The sequence below is a fragment of the Dermacentor variabilis genome, chromosome 3, assembly GCF_050947875.1.
Source record: "Dermacentor variabilis isolate Ectoservices chromosome 3, ASM5094787v1, whole genome shotgun sequence".
Taxonomy (NCBI): Eukaryota; Metazoa; Arthropoda; class Arachnida; order Ixodida; family Ixodidae; genus Dermacentor; species Dermacentor variabilis.
The window spans coordinates 107,582,964-107,600,372 of NC_134570.1; the positions used below are offsets into that span (position 1 = coordinate 107,582,964).

Here is a 17,409-nt window from a genome sequence, read left to right on the forward strand (position 1 = left end):
GCAAAGCCATTACTTTTTTGCATTGCATGGGCATCACTATGGCTAATATTAAAGGCACCAAATCTGCGTATTCTTCTTTTTTTTCGTGGTCTAACTTACAGAAATTGCAAACCAGGAGCAGGGTGCATATGTTTTATATTCCAGATTTTCTTTTTAACTCTCAGCACTTACTAAATAAGCAAATTATTACTTTCATTCATGCTTCTTGAGGTGATTCTTTGAAGTTTCACATAAGAAATCTCCAAAACTCCTTGAGCAATTATTTCTGCCTTACTTTCATTCAGCACACCAATGATCAGGATATAACTTAATGTATTACAAGTGTATGCTGCCACTAATACATATTTAAATAAAATGTTAAAACATAAAAGCACAGAAAATCAGCACATTTATAGCGGTAAAAGAAGAGGTAAGGGCTTCAAAGGCTTTGAAGATGGCAGTTTCCCATTCAAGGGTTTTTGAAGGGTTTCGAGGACCACTAAGAACCCAGTGCAGCTAGCCAATGCCTGGCAAGATCTGGCAAGAACCTCACAGGAGGTCTAGTCCAGAGTCAGTGCTTATAACCATTTTTTTTTTCCCCATCTTGACATGCCACACACAGTGCCTCCTTTTGTTTCTTTATAGATTTGTATGCTACCATGCAGTGTTTAGCATGCACAGTCTCCTGTAAACAAGATTTCATGCAGAACTAAGCTTTGCGAGTTTAGCTTTTTAGCACCTTTCTGTAGTAGGTTGTTGCATAAAAATCACTGAGTTGGCATTCGAAGCACAGATCATGTTAAAGCTCATGTGCTTAAAGCAAGGAGAGGAAAATGGCACGTGCATACATGCTTCCTGTATTGTGCCCCCCCCCCTCTTTTTCTAATGCAAGTTTCTTACACTGCAATTCGTGCAGAAAAGGCAACTTAAAAATACCTCTGTCACACAGGAAAACTTATTTTGAACAAAACTGATGTTCATCGTAACATGAATACTTTTAACGTGACGAACAGTAGTCTCGAACATGTCAGGCTGAAGCCGACATTCTTGCAAGGGTACCACCTTCGCTAACACTTGGCAACAGATCCCCTTGCTGAAATGTCAGCTCCAAGCTCGAAATATCCCTTACCTGCCCACTGTTCACCTACAAAAAAATATAATGCCATTTGCAGGTACCGACATTCACACAGCAAATTACATTAGGTCCTAGCAGTACTACACAACAAAAATAATGTCATTGGTGTAATATGACAGCCACGATGGATCAGGGCAAATGACACAGAAACAGTAACGTTCGTGCGTGTGAAACTTTCCGAAGTATAGCAGAACCTCGTTCATACGTTTTGGAGAAAAAAAATACGAGAGAAAGAAATGTACTACTGAGAAAAAGTATGATCGGAAGTCAGTAGAAAAACTGACAGATTCCAAATGCGGTTGACATCTACGTAATTCAAAGTGTTGCTTGTTGCACGAATTATTGCATGAGTGGCCAGTGCATTGTCGTTTTTCTAATGTGAATGTTTCAAGACGACGACGGTAAATACATATTGGTGAGCAGCATCGGAATACGATGCCTACGATGCCACCAGAGCGATACATGACGCTCCCTTTGCGTGGCCTCCAGCAGAGAATGGTGGCGCATTTGCGTCATTGCCTATTAAATACATGCAGTAGACTTCCAAGGGCACGACGGCCCATGTGCAGTGAAACAGATAAGTGGAGACGCTTATCGCAACAGGGTTGGCGGTGATAGCCATGAATGCGGTGTGGTGGCAACCCGGGAGATTTGCTAGTACCAAATAATTAAGTTAGTACGCACTAGCATTTTCACGTGAGACAGGCAGGCAAGTATTATGAGAAAGCTGCTGCAAAGGGCAGCTACTGTTCTCGATCACATGTGCCTCACACCTTTTCTTGTTTAAATGGAATCCAAATTATGGGGTTTTACGTGCCAAAACCCCTTTCTGATTATGAGGCAAGCCGTAGTGGAGGACTCCGGAAATTTCGACCACCTGGGGTTCTTTAACGTGCACCTAAATTTAAGTACGCGGGTGTTTTTGCATTTTGCCCCCATCGAAATGCGTCCGCCGTGGCCAGGATTCGATCCCGCGACCTCGTGCTCAGCAGCCCAACATCATAGCTACTGAGCTACCACGGCGGGTTTACATGGAATCTAGCAGCTGGAAAATGTGCCATACGATTGCAGTTTGGTGATATACTGAACAGTGGTGCAAAAAGACAGCGTTTTCTGGGAATATATGAATCTGTAAAAAATAAGCATAACTTAATTGGGTCATTTGTTGTGTTCTCGATCGCGAACATTGACGCTGGGAAATTGTATGTAACAGGATCATATCAACGTGGTTCCACTGTACACATATTTTCGTCAACGTCAATTTTGCATATTTATAGTAATCGTAAAACTTTCAAGTCATGTTTACGTAAGCAGTCAAGTGACACTTATGCGTACGAAGTCTAGGCAAAATTCGAACCAGGTACAAGTCTAATGTGTTGTCAATATGGCCGGCATGCCACAACGGAATGAGCATGCAGAAGCAGTTGACTGTCGGTGATCATGTAATACATATATCAGCTTAGTAGTATATTATGACAGAACAATTTCTTAAAAACTCAACAATTGTATTTTGTATACTGTATTGCTTTGGCTGCTCCTGCACATTTGTTTCCCAATACTCTCCATTGGAGAGTACGCATTAACTTCTGAAACATGTTTGAATTAGCTGTTCGAATTAGCTAGTTCGATTGCATATGCTGGTTTCATCTATTAATATTAAATATCCCCATGTACAGTAAATGCAAATGGCATCAACTCTTCCCATGTGACAGGGGCAGAAATTTCTCTGAACATCTCCTGGTTTTTCGGCATATCTCAAACAACCGAAGATAGCTTACATTATGTGCTTATGCTTAAAAGGCAGCCCATTTCAGTGCATCACCACATGTTACAGCTTGATGAGTAGTTATTGGGGCAGTTCCAGAAAATTCCACAAGCAGCAATTGCAAACTGAAAATATACCGTAAAGGAGAGCTTACACCAAAACAGATAAGCTGCTGCGTCAGCTGCAAAAACGAAAAAACGAGAAAAGAAAGAGACAAGACTCAACACGTGTGGCAACATCAAACGACACTGCCGTCAACACACCACAGCCAACAATTAAAGAAATACTGCGGAAAAAAAAAATAACGTACCTTATATTTCATGTCTTGTTGAACTAGACAGACTCCACGATTTAACTTTCCCTGATTTAACTTTTGCAAATCCTAAGAAGTGCGCAAAAAATTTTAGCAAGAAATACATCATGGTGTAAAAAGGCAGACATACAAAATGCAGACACGAGGAAAACGAAAAGGACAACACCAACGCCATTCGGGTTCAACATTTGTGTTGAAACTGCCACCACAGTCGAAGTTTGTTATAGTGATGTTGCATTAGACACAAAAATAGGTTCATTACATCCAATATTCATTATAAACATATATCTATTACACTGTAATAGCAGCGCAACAATTTTTAAATATACTTTGTTATATCTGATATTTCATTATAGCCATGCTCGTTATGTCAAGGCTTTTGATAAGCTGCATTCCCAAGAGCATGTGCAGATAGTTTTTGTGTCTCTAATCTTTTCAACCAGTGTGTGACCGTTCAGTTAATAGTTGACATTTGTGTTGTCCTTTCAGTTCCTCCTGTGTTTGCGTTTTGTACGGTTGCCTTACGCACTACAAAATCGTACCAACTCCTTCAGGGCTAAGATAACACACCAATTTTGCAGTTCGTAAGAAATACTAAGCTTTAATTTAACACAGTAAAGATAAAATCTATTACAATGGTATTCCTTTCTGTACGTTGTCAGTGGTCCTAGCGGCACTCCGCCCACATTATCACTGGAATCGGGAGGCTGTGAACGATGGATGATAAAGAAGGAATAGAATCGAGCAAAACACATCCCTACATTACACTGGCTTAGCTTTCTGTTGTCGTAAGAAACATGTGACACCAGGCCAGAGAAATTCATGAAATTCAGTAACCACACATACAAACAATGTGCCTGCGTTTTCCGAAATACAGTCAATCCTAGATACACCAAACTCGGATATACTGAATTATTGTCTTTGCGGAACAGTTGTATGATCCCCTTGGAAATCCAATGCAAAAGTATAGTGACATACTATGTGCACATCAAGCTCCGGTTCACAGCCACATTCAATATATTGTAAGCTACGCCGCGCCGTGCCCCTGGAAGTGGGCTTTTTGCGCCATCGGAAATATTTAATGCCAACAAATTTGAAATGGCACTGTTTTGGCAGATGCTGTCAAACATGAGATTGAATTTGAAAGGCAGTGGAGGAAATGAGCAGGGCGCCCTTAGTTTTGTTCGATGCAGATATGGATGGCTTGTGCAAACTACAGCCATTCGTTAGTGGCAAGAGCAGATCGCCACTGTGCTTTAAGAACGCTAAAAGGCTTCCAGTCCGATACATGTACCGCAAGAAAGCGTGGACGACATTTAGGCGAGTGGCATTGGGCACCGAAAGCCAAAATGGCAATGCTGTGCTCACGGCTTTTTCTGGTTGTAGACAAAGACTTTCGCCGAATGGCATTTTAGGATTCCACGAGCAGGAAAAATGAATCCGACCCCAACTTCCACTTGGACGCATGTTTACAGTGAAGTTTGAATTTAACAAAACCCCCACACTTCATGGTAACAGTGTTTTGAGAAATACAGCCAATCCTAGATACATCAAACTCATATATATCGAATTACTGTCTTTGCGGAACAGTTGTATGATCCCCTTGGAAATACAATGCAAAAGTATAGTGACGCACTATGTGTACATCATGCGCATTGCTTATAGAAGGATTGTGTCAACGGCATGCAATACTTATAGCTTTGCAATTTGCGTGTCCGCGCTGAATGCATTTCATTTGGCTCATACAGTTACACGTCAGTGGGAATTGACTTGGACGTTCGGTAAGCTGAAGTCGACTTTCAAAATTAACAGCATGTGTGTAGTGTTGGCAGTCACCGACGCAGGGGCCGGAGGGGAAGGGCCAAGAACAAAGGGACGTACCAGCTACGAGGCACAGGAGTGCTAAGCGGCACACAACTAGAAGAGACACGCAGACTTTTTAGGGCAGTCGAGAAGCTATAGTGACTAGTTCCAACTCGACGCCGACTTCGAAAACTGACACAAGTGCTCTCGACTCGTTGCCCACATACAACAATTGTCCAATTAAATGGTGCATTGTAACGAACACGTGACCGGGAATGTTCAAGTGGTACAAGTTTGCTGATGGCGGCATGCGTCTATTTCACCTGGTGCATCCATTTGGTGCACCCAGATTGGCGCTGTGCATCCATTTCTACCTTATCTTGAATGAAAACACACAACAAGCACCTCAATGTGCAACGACCCGTAGTCTCGTGTCAGGGCGACACAGGCTTTTAGGGGTAGTGTTGCAAATACCATTACGCAGCAGGAGCGACTTGCAACGTTCGTGAGGAAAAAAATAGATAAACGTTTATGGCTTCAACTGCGGCCTAGGAGAAGCAAATCACTTTTCACAATCTCGGGAAACTGTGCGGAAAAAATTGTAAAATTAAATTATGGGGTTTTACATGCCGAAACCACAATCTGATTACGAGGCACACCGTAATGGGAGCTCCGGAAATTTGCGCCACCTGGAGTTCTTTAACGTGCACCTAAAGCTAAGTACACGGGTGTTTTTCCCATTTCGCCCCCCATCGACATGCGGCTGCTGTGGCCGGGATTCGATCCTGCGACCTCATGTTTAGTAGCCAAAGACCATGGCCTTACTAAGCAACTATGGCGGGTAGGAGTGCAAAATTCTCAGATAAGCTTCAGATAGGCTTATTTCATATTTTGAATTATCAATATTTCATACTATTTCGCGATTCTCTTTGAGTACTATATATCCGGAATTGACTGTACTTCAGCCACAATATAGTAGGACATTATAGCATATGCTTGAGACAGTCCTAACGAGGAAGGGAACTCCGTGAAAAGAAGGAATAATGGCTGTGCTCACTTGAAGAGCTGGGGCTTCCCGAGAGCACAGGGCTGTTGCGGCCGGTAGAAGGGGCAGACTGGATTTCTTCCAAGCCTGCGCTCTTGTGAAACCTGCTCAGCCGGTTCACAACTCGGGGGGAGGTGTGGGTTCTCCTGGTGATGGGGCCTAAGGCAGAGAGAAGAGCAAGAAAAATTTTTAAAAATTGCTGTTTTGCTCAAAGTACACAGGATTCGCCAGCTTCCGCCACAAAAAACAAAGCAACGATAGCGAGTGCTGACACAACTCCAGAGGCTCACTGCCTTACAAATCTTACTTTGTTCTGCATGGTTTCATTTCGCATGTCAACAGTGCTTCGTCCAGTTCTTAAAGTGGCACGAAAGAGAAAACTCGTGCGAGCTGTATTGGTAACTGCCTCTTGAACAGTACCAAGAAAGCTACTTTTACCATGACAGAAGCCAGGAAGGACACTACACTGAAAGGCAAGTGGAACCGCCACCTTGAAATTCTCATACCTCTTCCCCATGAGGTCGTGGATTTAGGGGTGGTGGGCCTGCTGCCTATATTAGTGCTTAATGTTCACTCTGCATATACATTCCAAATCAAGTGCACTGACTGCAAAGGACAAGCATTGTACCCAACTCTTAAGCAAATAGCCAAATTATTCTGGAATTCTGAATGCATAAGCATTTCTATGCTTACCCAATGATAAAACTGTCTGTCTATCCTGTAAGACGGTCGCTTTCAACATAGCACCCGCAGCAGCAAGTGAATTCAACTTTGTGCTGCCTCTCACTTTAATGCGAACTATGCGGCAAGAAGACAGAGCACATGAATCTGTCCACACTTGCTGCAACAAGCCCCCATTGCAGAACACTTTCAAGATTGGGGCCCACAGGTCTCTCTCCGCTAGAACTCAGCGGCGAGAACACAGAGCAGACGAGACTGTCAGTAGTCGGTGCTCTCTGTCGCCATCGCAGGTAACCTTCAAGATACAGCCCTCGCGGCCACGCCAGACACAACCACCGTCACAGTGCGGTTGATCACGGTTCATGATGGTTTGACACCCATGTATAGGGCATTGAAGAGCAACAATGGTTTATAATGATCGGAATGTCATCAGCACGCCTGGCACCGCCACCTGCAATAGTTTGCTTGCATCATCAATTCACCTTATGCCACCATGAGCAACAGTTCGTGTCGCCGCAGCGCTGCCATTTGTACTGGTCGGATCAAGTTTCGTAACAGTGATAATGACAGCAGGCTGTGTGGAGATGAGCAAGTGGCACAATGTTCACGCATACTTAGACACCTTCCAGAGGAGTTTCTGCATACATTTTTATATTGTTATTGACATATACAGAATATGCAATGGCACACTACTGATCAACAGTGGTGGCTTTCTAGTAGGAACTACATATACCAGGGCAAGCTATATAATGCATTGAAAGTTATGACACATGGCAGCTCCAAACGCCCATCAATTACAATGAAAAGCTATCACTGTCAAAAGATTATCGGGGTGAATGAGTGGCCTTGACCTCCAGACTCTGCTTTGCGAAAGGGCTGCCAAATGCTGGGTTGGGTGTTGAATACGACCTTAAAAAAACTGATTGCTAGACCCTAGTCGACTGTATTTTTGGCTATCATGGCTATCTAACCTAGAACGCGAGTTGCAAATCTTTGAAGTCAGTATACTCGGAAGAGTGTTATTCTGGAAGTCTTTTCTTCAAAGCCTTGTAGCTCTTGTTCTAGGATAGCCAGAGCAATAATGTTGGTCTTATTGGTTTCCTCGAACCATACGGAACCCCACTGTAACCACGCTTAGTGAGATGCGAGGAGCAGATTTCTCACAAATATTTCCGGAAAATTACGTAAAGGAAACTTGCATAAAATCGGAACTGAACGAGATAAAAAAAAAAAGATTGACCTCATATTTGAAATAAACACACAAAATTGCATTTTTTAAACCTACCAGTCTAACCCCTAACTCCCTTTAATGCATTGCAAAGCCAACTGCTGTAACCAACTATTGTCATCAGTGATACTGCTATAAACAAACCACACTGCAGTGACCGTGCAAAAGTATAGCATCCTCACCTCCATAGGGGGTAATGGGGAATATATGAGTGGTGCCCCTGAGGGTGCTCACTGCGACCCACCGACTGTCCAACGAGAACGCCACATCTTGTATCTGGAGGAACAAGGGCACATGTCTTAAATTATTTTATAAAATTAGCGTGCAGTCAGATGCGCAACAACGTTGCTCCTGTTGGGCTAACAAATTCAAACGACATGACAAGAGCCTTTCAGGAAGATTCAAAACTGGAGTGGTCAATGTTCAGTACACATTCAAAAAGGGAGAAAACACTTTTGTTCTCACCAAAAAATAATACAGCTTGATAAATCAGAAAGAAGCTGGCACTTTCCGGAGTTTCATCACATCAAACTTTGAAAGTGCACAACATTCAAGTCTCGGGGCAGGAAACACGAGGAGCAAATTCTCACTGGCGCCTCCATGAGTAAACAATTGAGTAGCTTCATGCAAAGAAAACTGCAGTAATGGACGAAAGATAAGGAAGGAACTGATAAGACATAAGCAGGCTTGGTTATCACAGCAAATGTGGCAATAGGATGGTTGCAGGTCTGTTGCTTGTTTTTGCCACCACAAGATGCTAACAATGCAATTTTCACATTGCAACGAGCTGGCATTTCAGTACATTGTAATGGAATGCCAAGGTATTTGCCCAGCTCGAACTGCAGGGAATATCTGCCTTCCAGAGGCACTGGGATTCAAAGCTGACAAGAGCATTAACTGGTTAGACATGGAGATAAGCAACACATGTTTACACAGTATTGGTGGAAAATATAAAAGGGATAGATAGGGATTCTCACAAGCATAGGTAACGTTAAAAGCTGAGATAGGCAGAGTGGTAGATTACGACATGGTAACACTTAAGTAGCTCGCACAGCCTACGTTACTATTTGCCCCCCCCCCCCCCTCTATCTTGCTTTGAAGAGGATTCCATCAGAAATCATCATCACTTCAGAGCTGGTGCAGTGGCCTGTGATATCTTTCTCCTCTGTAAATTAGGTACACCCACTGGAGGGTAAATGCTGTTGTCCTGAACATTTTCCACTCTCTGCAGATGATCGACAACAGAGCTCCTGCAGTACGTCGCCGAGACTTACCTTAGCGGTGGTGTCACCCCGGTGGAGGGTGTACAGGTGCTGGACACTGCCGAAGGTGGGTCCACCCGGGTGAGGCATGAGGTGAAACAGGTGGAAGTTGTGACCCAACCGGTCGGCTGTGAACAAGAGCACGCCGCTTGGGTCAAAGTGGAGCGCCGACAGCGGCTCCCCATGGTGTGCCTGGAAGTGTGCCACCAAGCCCTCGGTGTCGGTGTCCTCTTCCGTGCTGAACGACCCATTTGCCACACCCAGCACATCTACAACCGACACCACACCGGGACAACACGTGGCGATCGAAGCACCAGCTGCGCCACCCAGGCCACCAGTCAGAGCACCTCCCAGCCGGTGGCAGTCCTTCTTGGAGCTGGTGGTTGTCGACGGCACTTTGTGGCCCGTCAGGCTCGAGGCCACAGTTTCGCCGAACAGGGACAGCCCTTTGCCCAGCGTCTACAAAGGGAACAGAAAACAAAGACAAGGGAGTTGAAAGTTGGTTTACGTTACTGCCTCTATAACCCAAGATAATGACTTATGGCTGCTCTTCATGGCTTATCAAATGAAAATCAAATAATACGGTTTAATGCCCCAACCCAACACACAAGCCATGAGGGACAACGTAGTGGGGCGTGCCAGATTAATTGCACGCCCTGGGGTGAAATAATAAATGTAGAAAAATTAGAATGAAAGTATTTAAATTATTCAATAAATGCAATTATATTAAATCACGTAATTAGAATTCAACAATTATTATGCACCTAAATATAGGGTGCACAAGTGTGTTTTTTTTCCATTCAGCTCCTAATGGAATGTAGTATCAGAATGCGGCCAAGAATCAAAATCACAGCCTCACACCTAGCAGCAGAATGCCGCATCCCCGAAGTCATTGCGGCGGATTAAAATTGTCTATGCCATATCCTAGGTTTCATCTTAACTATGTGTGCAGTTCAATTCATGACAAATTCAGGCCATAAGAGCCCGAAGACAATAACACCAAGAGGTGGTCTTTTTGAACATTCTTTCACTTGATCACTTCAAAAAACAGATTCTCGTCGGGAAAAACAAACAGCTCTTATCCAGCCTACCTTGGCAGCATGTATGACTGTTGCTGTGTATGACTGTGTGCCTTCGCCAGCGACCCCACCTCTCGTCTGGTGCACTGGAAAAAGCTGGAATAATCCACAGAACAGCCCAACTCAGGTAAAAGACAAAGGGCCAGCAGTGAGATAAGAATGCCCTGACTGACATCAGGTGCGACATTTCCTATGCATCATTCAAACTGCAAAATCATGACATGAGTCATGTTGCTGACCACCACCATTCCTCCATATGCAAATCAGCAACAGCAATAAAACTAAAGCTACCTACATTCAAATGGCCTAGAGAGAAATGTACAGTACACTCCGCTGTTAAAAGGAACACCAAATCTTTATTTTGTTTTTGATTACAGATCAGTTTTCACATGAACACATTAGCAATAATTTTTTACCTGTAAGGTCTAGCTAACGCACCATATAAAGCACATTTTCCAAAGAAGTTGACATGTTTGTTATGTTGGTTTGTTTACTTATTAGTTTATCTTTTTAAGAGTGTACCATATTGTATACTTCTAGGGACGAAACAAAGACTCTCATGCCCCCCTCTCCTAATGTGCAAAGCTAGGCAGTGTTGCCAACGACAGCATATTTTCTGCTATATCTAGTGGATCTTTTGTATTCTTGTATGCATGAGGGATGCTCATATTAACCATCCGTACATTGTACAGTAAAACCTCGTTAAACCGTGCCCACTTAAACAGTAGTTTCGTTTTAAAAGTAGTAAAGTCAAATCCCCGACTCAACGGCCATTGAACATAACGTGTTTCGTATCCGCATAAACCGTACCAGCTTATTGCGTATGCATCGGTTAAAACGTAACGTTTCAACTTTTCGTCGCGCAAACGCGGCGCTGTGCCGTCTCTATCGGGCGGCCCGGCAGAACAACACACCTCAGAGATCGGAACAACGGCCTCCAAGCGCCCTGTGCGTTTGCGCGTGAAGCCACATCAACATCATTTCGACGCGGTGCCAGAGAGCGTTATGGCGTTGTGCAAGCGAGGGCTCGTGTTGTTCCGAAACTTGGATAAAAAAGATGCTGGGTGTTCAGCATAGAAGAAAAATTAGACATTGTCCGTGCTATCGAACGTGACACGAAGAAGTCGGCGCTGACACGCAACAGGGATCTGCTGCTGACTACAGTGTGTGGCATTTGGAATGCGAAGTTGCTCGGCAGCGCTGCTGCGACCGCGAAGATAATGTCGGCTACGAGGTTCGACTTTTCGTCATCGTTGCCTGTGTTGTTGCCGAAGTGTCGACTAGCGACAGTGACGAGGACGACACGGAAAGCGATAGCACGGGCGATTCAGGCCCGACAGTGGCATAAGCTGCTCGTTACGTCAGCCTCATGAATGCAATCATCGCGACAATAGGGGCGCGATAACGTAACTCTATTCCAAATGAAAATTATTCCGAACTCCGGCACCCGGCAATAAAAAAGGCGCCCCCGGGACTTCTGCAGCACTACTGCGCAAGTGCACGGTGAATACGTAACGCCAACGAGGAATCTGCCATGCGAGTGTTTGCCGAGAAGAGGAGGCTGGCTGAAAAGCTGGCACGCAGCTTCAGTAAGTTTGAGGCCGCTGTCGTCCTCGTGCTAGGCGGCCGCGGCATCGAACGAAAATAACGCATTTAAAAGTGAATAAATACTGCATGTTTTTTCCCCTTTCATCGCACTGTCTCTGAGTTCCGTTTTCGACAGGTAAGTGGGCGATCTCATGGTAACCGGTTAAACAGTACTACCGTTTAGTACGTACCTTTCCCCAGCTCCGGTCAACTACGGTTTAACGAGGTTTCACTGTATAGAGTAGTGTATGATGCTGTAAAGCCTCACACAATCCCCAGAGAGGATGACAAATAAATTAAAAGGATGTTGTACTGCCAGAAGTCAAGTGTACTAGAATGCCAGATGTGAAATGCATTAGGAATTGAGCAATCGCAAATGAGTTGAAGGAATTGACAGCAACAAGGACGTAAGGAGGCAATTCAAGCAAGGTCAACTCCCTAGTTGAAATTGTTTTTAACGACAGAACGTGAAAGTTGGTGCATTTGAGCAACAGGTGCATTGAATGGAGGGATGATTCTATGAAAAAGGGAAAGCATTGATCTTACATCACTTGAAATATATACACCTCACTACTAATTTCTGACATCCTCATAGCTATGCAGTACCCCAACATTTTGTTTAACCGCAAAAGGATTAAGTTAAGCATCTATAAAATTGGCTATTCACTTCAAAATGTATTCATCACTTCCAAGAAAGCTTATGTTTCCCACAACAGTGACTCACCGCTTTGTCCGCAAAAGCTAGCCATCGAGTATGTAGAGCAATTGGGTTGACATTTGGCCCCGACACAGGAAAGCAACCTGCACATTTAGAGTTCATAAAAGCATAAGTGAGCACATCTGGACATTTCTGTTAAAGGAAGCACACCGGAAGAAAGGTCATTTTTTTTTCAATAAAGAAAGAGTGTACTCTTTTCATCAGACACAATACCAGAAAAGAATTATGTAAAAAAATAACAAAAAAATGCCTTTCCTTGAATCACGTACTAGAAAAAGAAAAGCATGTGACAAGAAAAATAAAGGACAAAATGGAAATACTTACCAGTAATACAAAAGCGTTCTTTAAAGGTGCAAGCATTGTACACAAAAATTTTGTCTTGGAAGGTCACGACCAGGACTCTGCAGAGGAAAAAGGAATGCAACTAGAACAAACTATACAGGGCACAATAAAGTAAAATTAAAAGTTAAAAAGTAGGTTATGGGGTTTTACATGCCAAAACCTCGATCTGATTACGGGGCTTGCTGTAGGGTGAACTAATTTTGACGACCTAGGTATTTTAAAAATGCACCTAATTTATGTACACAAACATTTTTGCATTCTGTCCCTATCACCCTGCAGCTGCAACGGCTGGGAGTGAACCAAAGACCTTGAGCTCGGCAGCGCTATACCATAGCCACTAAATTACTGCGGTGGGTGAAATTAAAAGTGCTACCAGTAAACCCTCAATAATAACGAAGACATTGGGACAAGAAATGGACTTCGTTATAGGGGATATTTTATTCAAAGTAAAGCAGTCCTAAAAAAGTCAAACTAATGCAGAAAGTGCCGTCCAGCACCACGAGAGCTTGTAAATCAAATCAAATCATTCTTTCTCAATTGGAACGTGGCTGCTGCGACTGCGAATCGAACCCATGACCTTGCGTATCGTATCAGAACATCATAGCTACTATGTCACCGTGGCGAGTAGCATAAGGACAGTCGCAAATTCCGGTGACATCCGCGGGCATCTACCTCGTCAGTTGGCCATTATCAAGTGGTACAGCAAGTCCCAACGAACTGCAGTGATGTGCCAGTACATCTTTTACAACACTCTTTGGCGCTCTAGACTGGTATGAGAAAAAAGAAAGACAAATTGGAATAGTTTTACATTATCCCAACCATAGTCTAACCTTGTTATAACCAAGTCATGTACAACACAAAAATATTATTAGTGAGAAACCTTTTAGACTTAGTACTTCATTACATTTGATAATGAAGGCCTGATGAAATACTAGGCCCGTGTTTGTTACATCGAAGTTCTGACTGTACCTTGAATAAAGTGGTTGCATGTAATGAGGGCCTATTATCAAACAAAAGCAGATTTGTAGCACAGTGAGGCTTCGTCAATACAAATGCGTGCATTCCCAAATAGCAGTGCCACTGCGAGTGTCTCACCTCTTATTGGCTCTAATCTCATTGATGGGTTCTTTGAACCTGATGTTGTGAACCTGGTCCATGGTCTTCAGGGAAACGATGCTAACAGAACAAAACTGCTGCGCAGGACTGAGGTAGCCAGGGGAAAATAAGAGGAGAGAAGGGTGAAAGCAGGTCAATGACTGTCGCGAATGTGTGGACTATAAAATGGTTTTCATGTGCAACATCATGCTGTTAATTTGCTGCAGCCGACAGGCACGAAGAAATGCATGTGTCAGTTAATTTACACACACACACACACACACACACACACACACACACACGCACGCACGCGAGCACACACACGCACACACACACACGCACACACACACACACAGAACAACAACAACAACAACTGCAACAACTGCAACAAGAAGTTGCGGCCAGTTACCTCGAGCTGTCGCAAAGAGCCACGAGTGGCCTCTTTGATGCAAACGGGTCATTGCCACAACTGCCTGTTAATAAAAAAGAAAATAGCAACATGTGACGAGAAAGTTTCCTTTATTTTTTAATATAAAGGCAAAGGGCGCTGTACTTCATGGTATTACACAAACAGTGGGTGCACCATGCAGAGCAAAACCTCATTAAGCCACACTTAATGTATGGACAAGAAATGCATGTACAAACAATAGTATGAAACTACAGTGTAGGCCTAAATACCAGTAAGAAGTGAAATGAGGAGTACATTAGGAAATGAAGCAACAAGCTTCTATGTGATGCAAGTGAGGGAAATCAGCTGTTTTTGCCTGCAACTGTTGTGGCGCAGACGTGGGGTGGTCGTTTAGTAAATTCTGCTTTACCCACAGTGCCAATTGCTTAAGACCAAAAACACCTAGTACAAATTGTGCATGTACACCTCTCTCTGTTTTTCCTTTTACTTACTATATATATATATATATATATATTGACGCAACTATATTTGGCAGAACGATAATTCAGCGGGTATGCGCCAGTGGGGACGACGCTGAAGTAGCGCGGGTTTTTAGGTGAAGCGGGGGAAAACGAAGAAGACGTTGTTGTTGTTCCCTTGGACGACTGATAAAGTGCGTTTCTTGGCGGTGCTGCTACGCATACTCGTTGATCCCACGTCGTTACACTGGTGGAGGTGCGGGGTATTCTTCATGCTTGGCACCCCTTCGCGGAGCCGACGAGCGAGCCCGGAATCACCATCGCGCATCGAAACACCGGTCCACCGCTTCAGTCGTCGCCTGCTAGGCTTAGCGCCCGAGTCCAGTCCCCTGCAAGAAACTTCGAGAAATCGTTTGCCTCCTACAAATAACATGGCCACCGCAGCTCCATCGCAAGTAACACTACAGAATCCTATGGTCCCGGAGAGCTTTCATGGTGATGCCTTTGAAGACGTCCAAGATTGGCTCGACCAGTTCGAGCGCGTCGCCCAGTATAACCATAAGACCAGCTCGGCGGACAAACTCTCGAGTGTCTATTTCTATTTGAAGGACAATGCTCGTACGTGGTACGTAAACCGGGAGAGGAGCTTTGCCACGTGGGACGACTTCCGCGCACAGCTGCTGGATACCTTTTCAAGCATCGACAGGAGGGAAAACGCGCAGCGTCTCCTTGAAATCCGCGTTCAAAAGCCCAATGAGAGTGTTGCTATGTTCTCGGAAGACATGGCCCGTCTTTTCCGTAGGGCAGACCCAGACATGCCAGAGGAAAGAAAGCTGCGATATCTCCTGCGAGGAGTGAAGGAACAACTGTTTGCCGGCCTTGTGAGAAATCCACCGACAACAGTGGCACAGTTCACAAAAGAGGCTACAGCCATTGAACGGGCCCTGCATCAACGATACCGCCAGCATGACATGGGCAACTCGACGGCGAACACTTCCGTACTGGCTGCGAGTAACGACATGTCTCTGCGTGAAGTTGTCCGCGAAGTGGTGCGAGAAGAGCTTCGGCAGCTCGGCTTTGTGGTTGCGCCTACGGAACCGACGCCAGCGTTATCTTTTGTTGCTGATGTCGTCCGGGAGGAAGTCCGGCAAGCTTTTTCAGCGCCAGACTGTGGCAACGTTCCGCGGCGCCTCACTTATGCGGAAGCTGTTCGCCGGCCACTCAACGCAACTTCAACGCCGTTGACACCCATAACTACAACACCACCTACGCCACAACTAGAGCCGACATCGTCACCCTCGTCGACTCTACCGACCCCGCCGATCATGCCAGCACAAACAACGCCGTATTTTCGACATGCGCACGCCACCCCTTGGCTCCATGGAGAGTTACAGCCGAACTACCAGCGTCGGAAAACCGATTTGTGGCGCACCGTCGACCGTCGACCAGTGTGCTACCATTGTGGTGAAGCTGGACACGTCTATAGAGTTTGCCGCAAATGGAACAACTATCGCGCCGCTCAACAACCAAGCTTCCCTGCCAACTATGCTTATTCTCCGTACGACGGTCGACGCGCTTACAACGACGCTCCTGTGAACAGTCAGCCACCAAATACGACGACGCCCCGACCACGTTCTCCTTCTCCATCTCCGGCGCGCCACAATTCGCCGACTCGTCGCAGCGTTGCCGACGTCACTAGGGGCAGATCGCCTAGCCCTCGACGGGGAAACTAGCCGCAGCGACCTCCGGGGGTGAGGTTGCCAATACTCTAACTGCTCCACATCCCCCGTTATCGACGAACGACGACGTGAAGACTACATTGACGAAAAAGACGCCCAGCACAACGACGAATACGACGAATAGAAGTACGAAAGACGTAACTGACATCGTCAGCGCCGAGCTCATCGTTTGCATTGACGGCCACGAAATAGCCGCTCTGGTTGACACTGGCTCGCATTTTTCAATCCTTAGCTTACAGGTCGCTGACAAACTGAGGAAGGTGAAGACACCATGGCACGGGCCCAACATAAGAACCGCCGGAGGTCAGTTGATGACACCTGTCGGGAAATGCACGGCCCGACTCCTAATCGCCGGTTCAACCTTCGTCGTCACCCTCGTCATCCTTACTGAGTGTTGTAAAGAACTTATACTGGGCATGGATTTCCTACGGGAGTACGGCGCCGTGATTAACATCCGTGACAGAAGCGTCACATTTGCCACGAGTTCGGATAACGTCACCCATGAGAAGCCACAACAACCTCGCTTACGTATTGCCGCGGACGACGTCATACTTTTGCCGCGGAGTTGCTCCCTCGTACAGGTGCGCTGTGACAGCCTGCAAAGTGGGACTGGAGTAGCGGAACACATCAGTGCGCTAGCACTGAATTGCGGTGTGTCCATTGCCAGAGCACTTATCAATGTAATCGACGGAAGCGCCGAACTCTTGCTGACAAATTTTAGTAGGGAGCGCCGACACATCGTTAGAGGCACTGCTGTCGCCTATTTCGATG

At 45.1% G+C, this 17,409-nt stretch overlaps 1 protein-coding gene across 3 annotated transcripts in view; it reads right to left on the reverse strand.

The window, feature by feature from the left end:
• rudhira (breast carcinoma-amplified sequence 3 protein rudhira) overlaps positions 1-17,409 on the reverse strand; it is a 73,879-nt gene that overhangs the window by 44,014 nt on the left and 12,456 nt on the right. For 2 of the 3 annotated variants that reach the window (XM_075686111.1, XM_075686108.1), the window contains exons 6-14: positions 14,442-14,505; positions 14,033-14,140; positions 12,920-12,996; positions 12,602-12,678; positions 10,303-10,386; positions 9,224-9,670; positions 8,132-8,225; positions 6,053-6,199; positions 3,034-3,060 (exon numbers count right to left, since the gene is read on the reverse strand). In XM_075686111.1, the coding sequence (XP_075542226.1) occupies positions 3,034-3,060; positions 6,053-6,199; positions 8,132-8,225; positions 9,224-9,670; positions 10,303-10,386; positions 12,602-12,678; positions 12,920-12,996; positions 14,033-14,140; positions 14,442-14,505 (1,125 nt within the window). The remainder of the gene's footprint in view (positions 1-3,033; positions 3,061-6,052; positions 6,200-8,131; positions 8,226-9,223; positions 9,671-10,302; positions 10,387-12,601; positions 12,679-12,919; positions 12,997-14,032; positions 14,141-14,441; positions 14,506-17,409) is intronic. The other variant, XM_075686109.1, reaches the window with a different exon arrangement.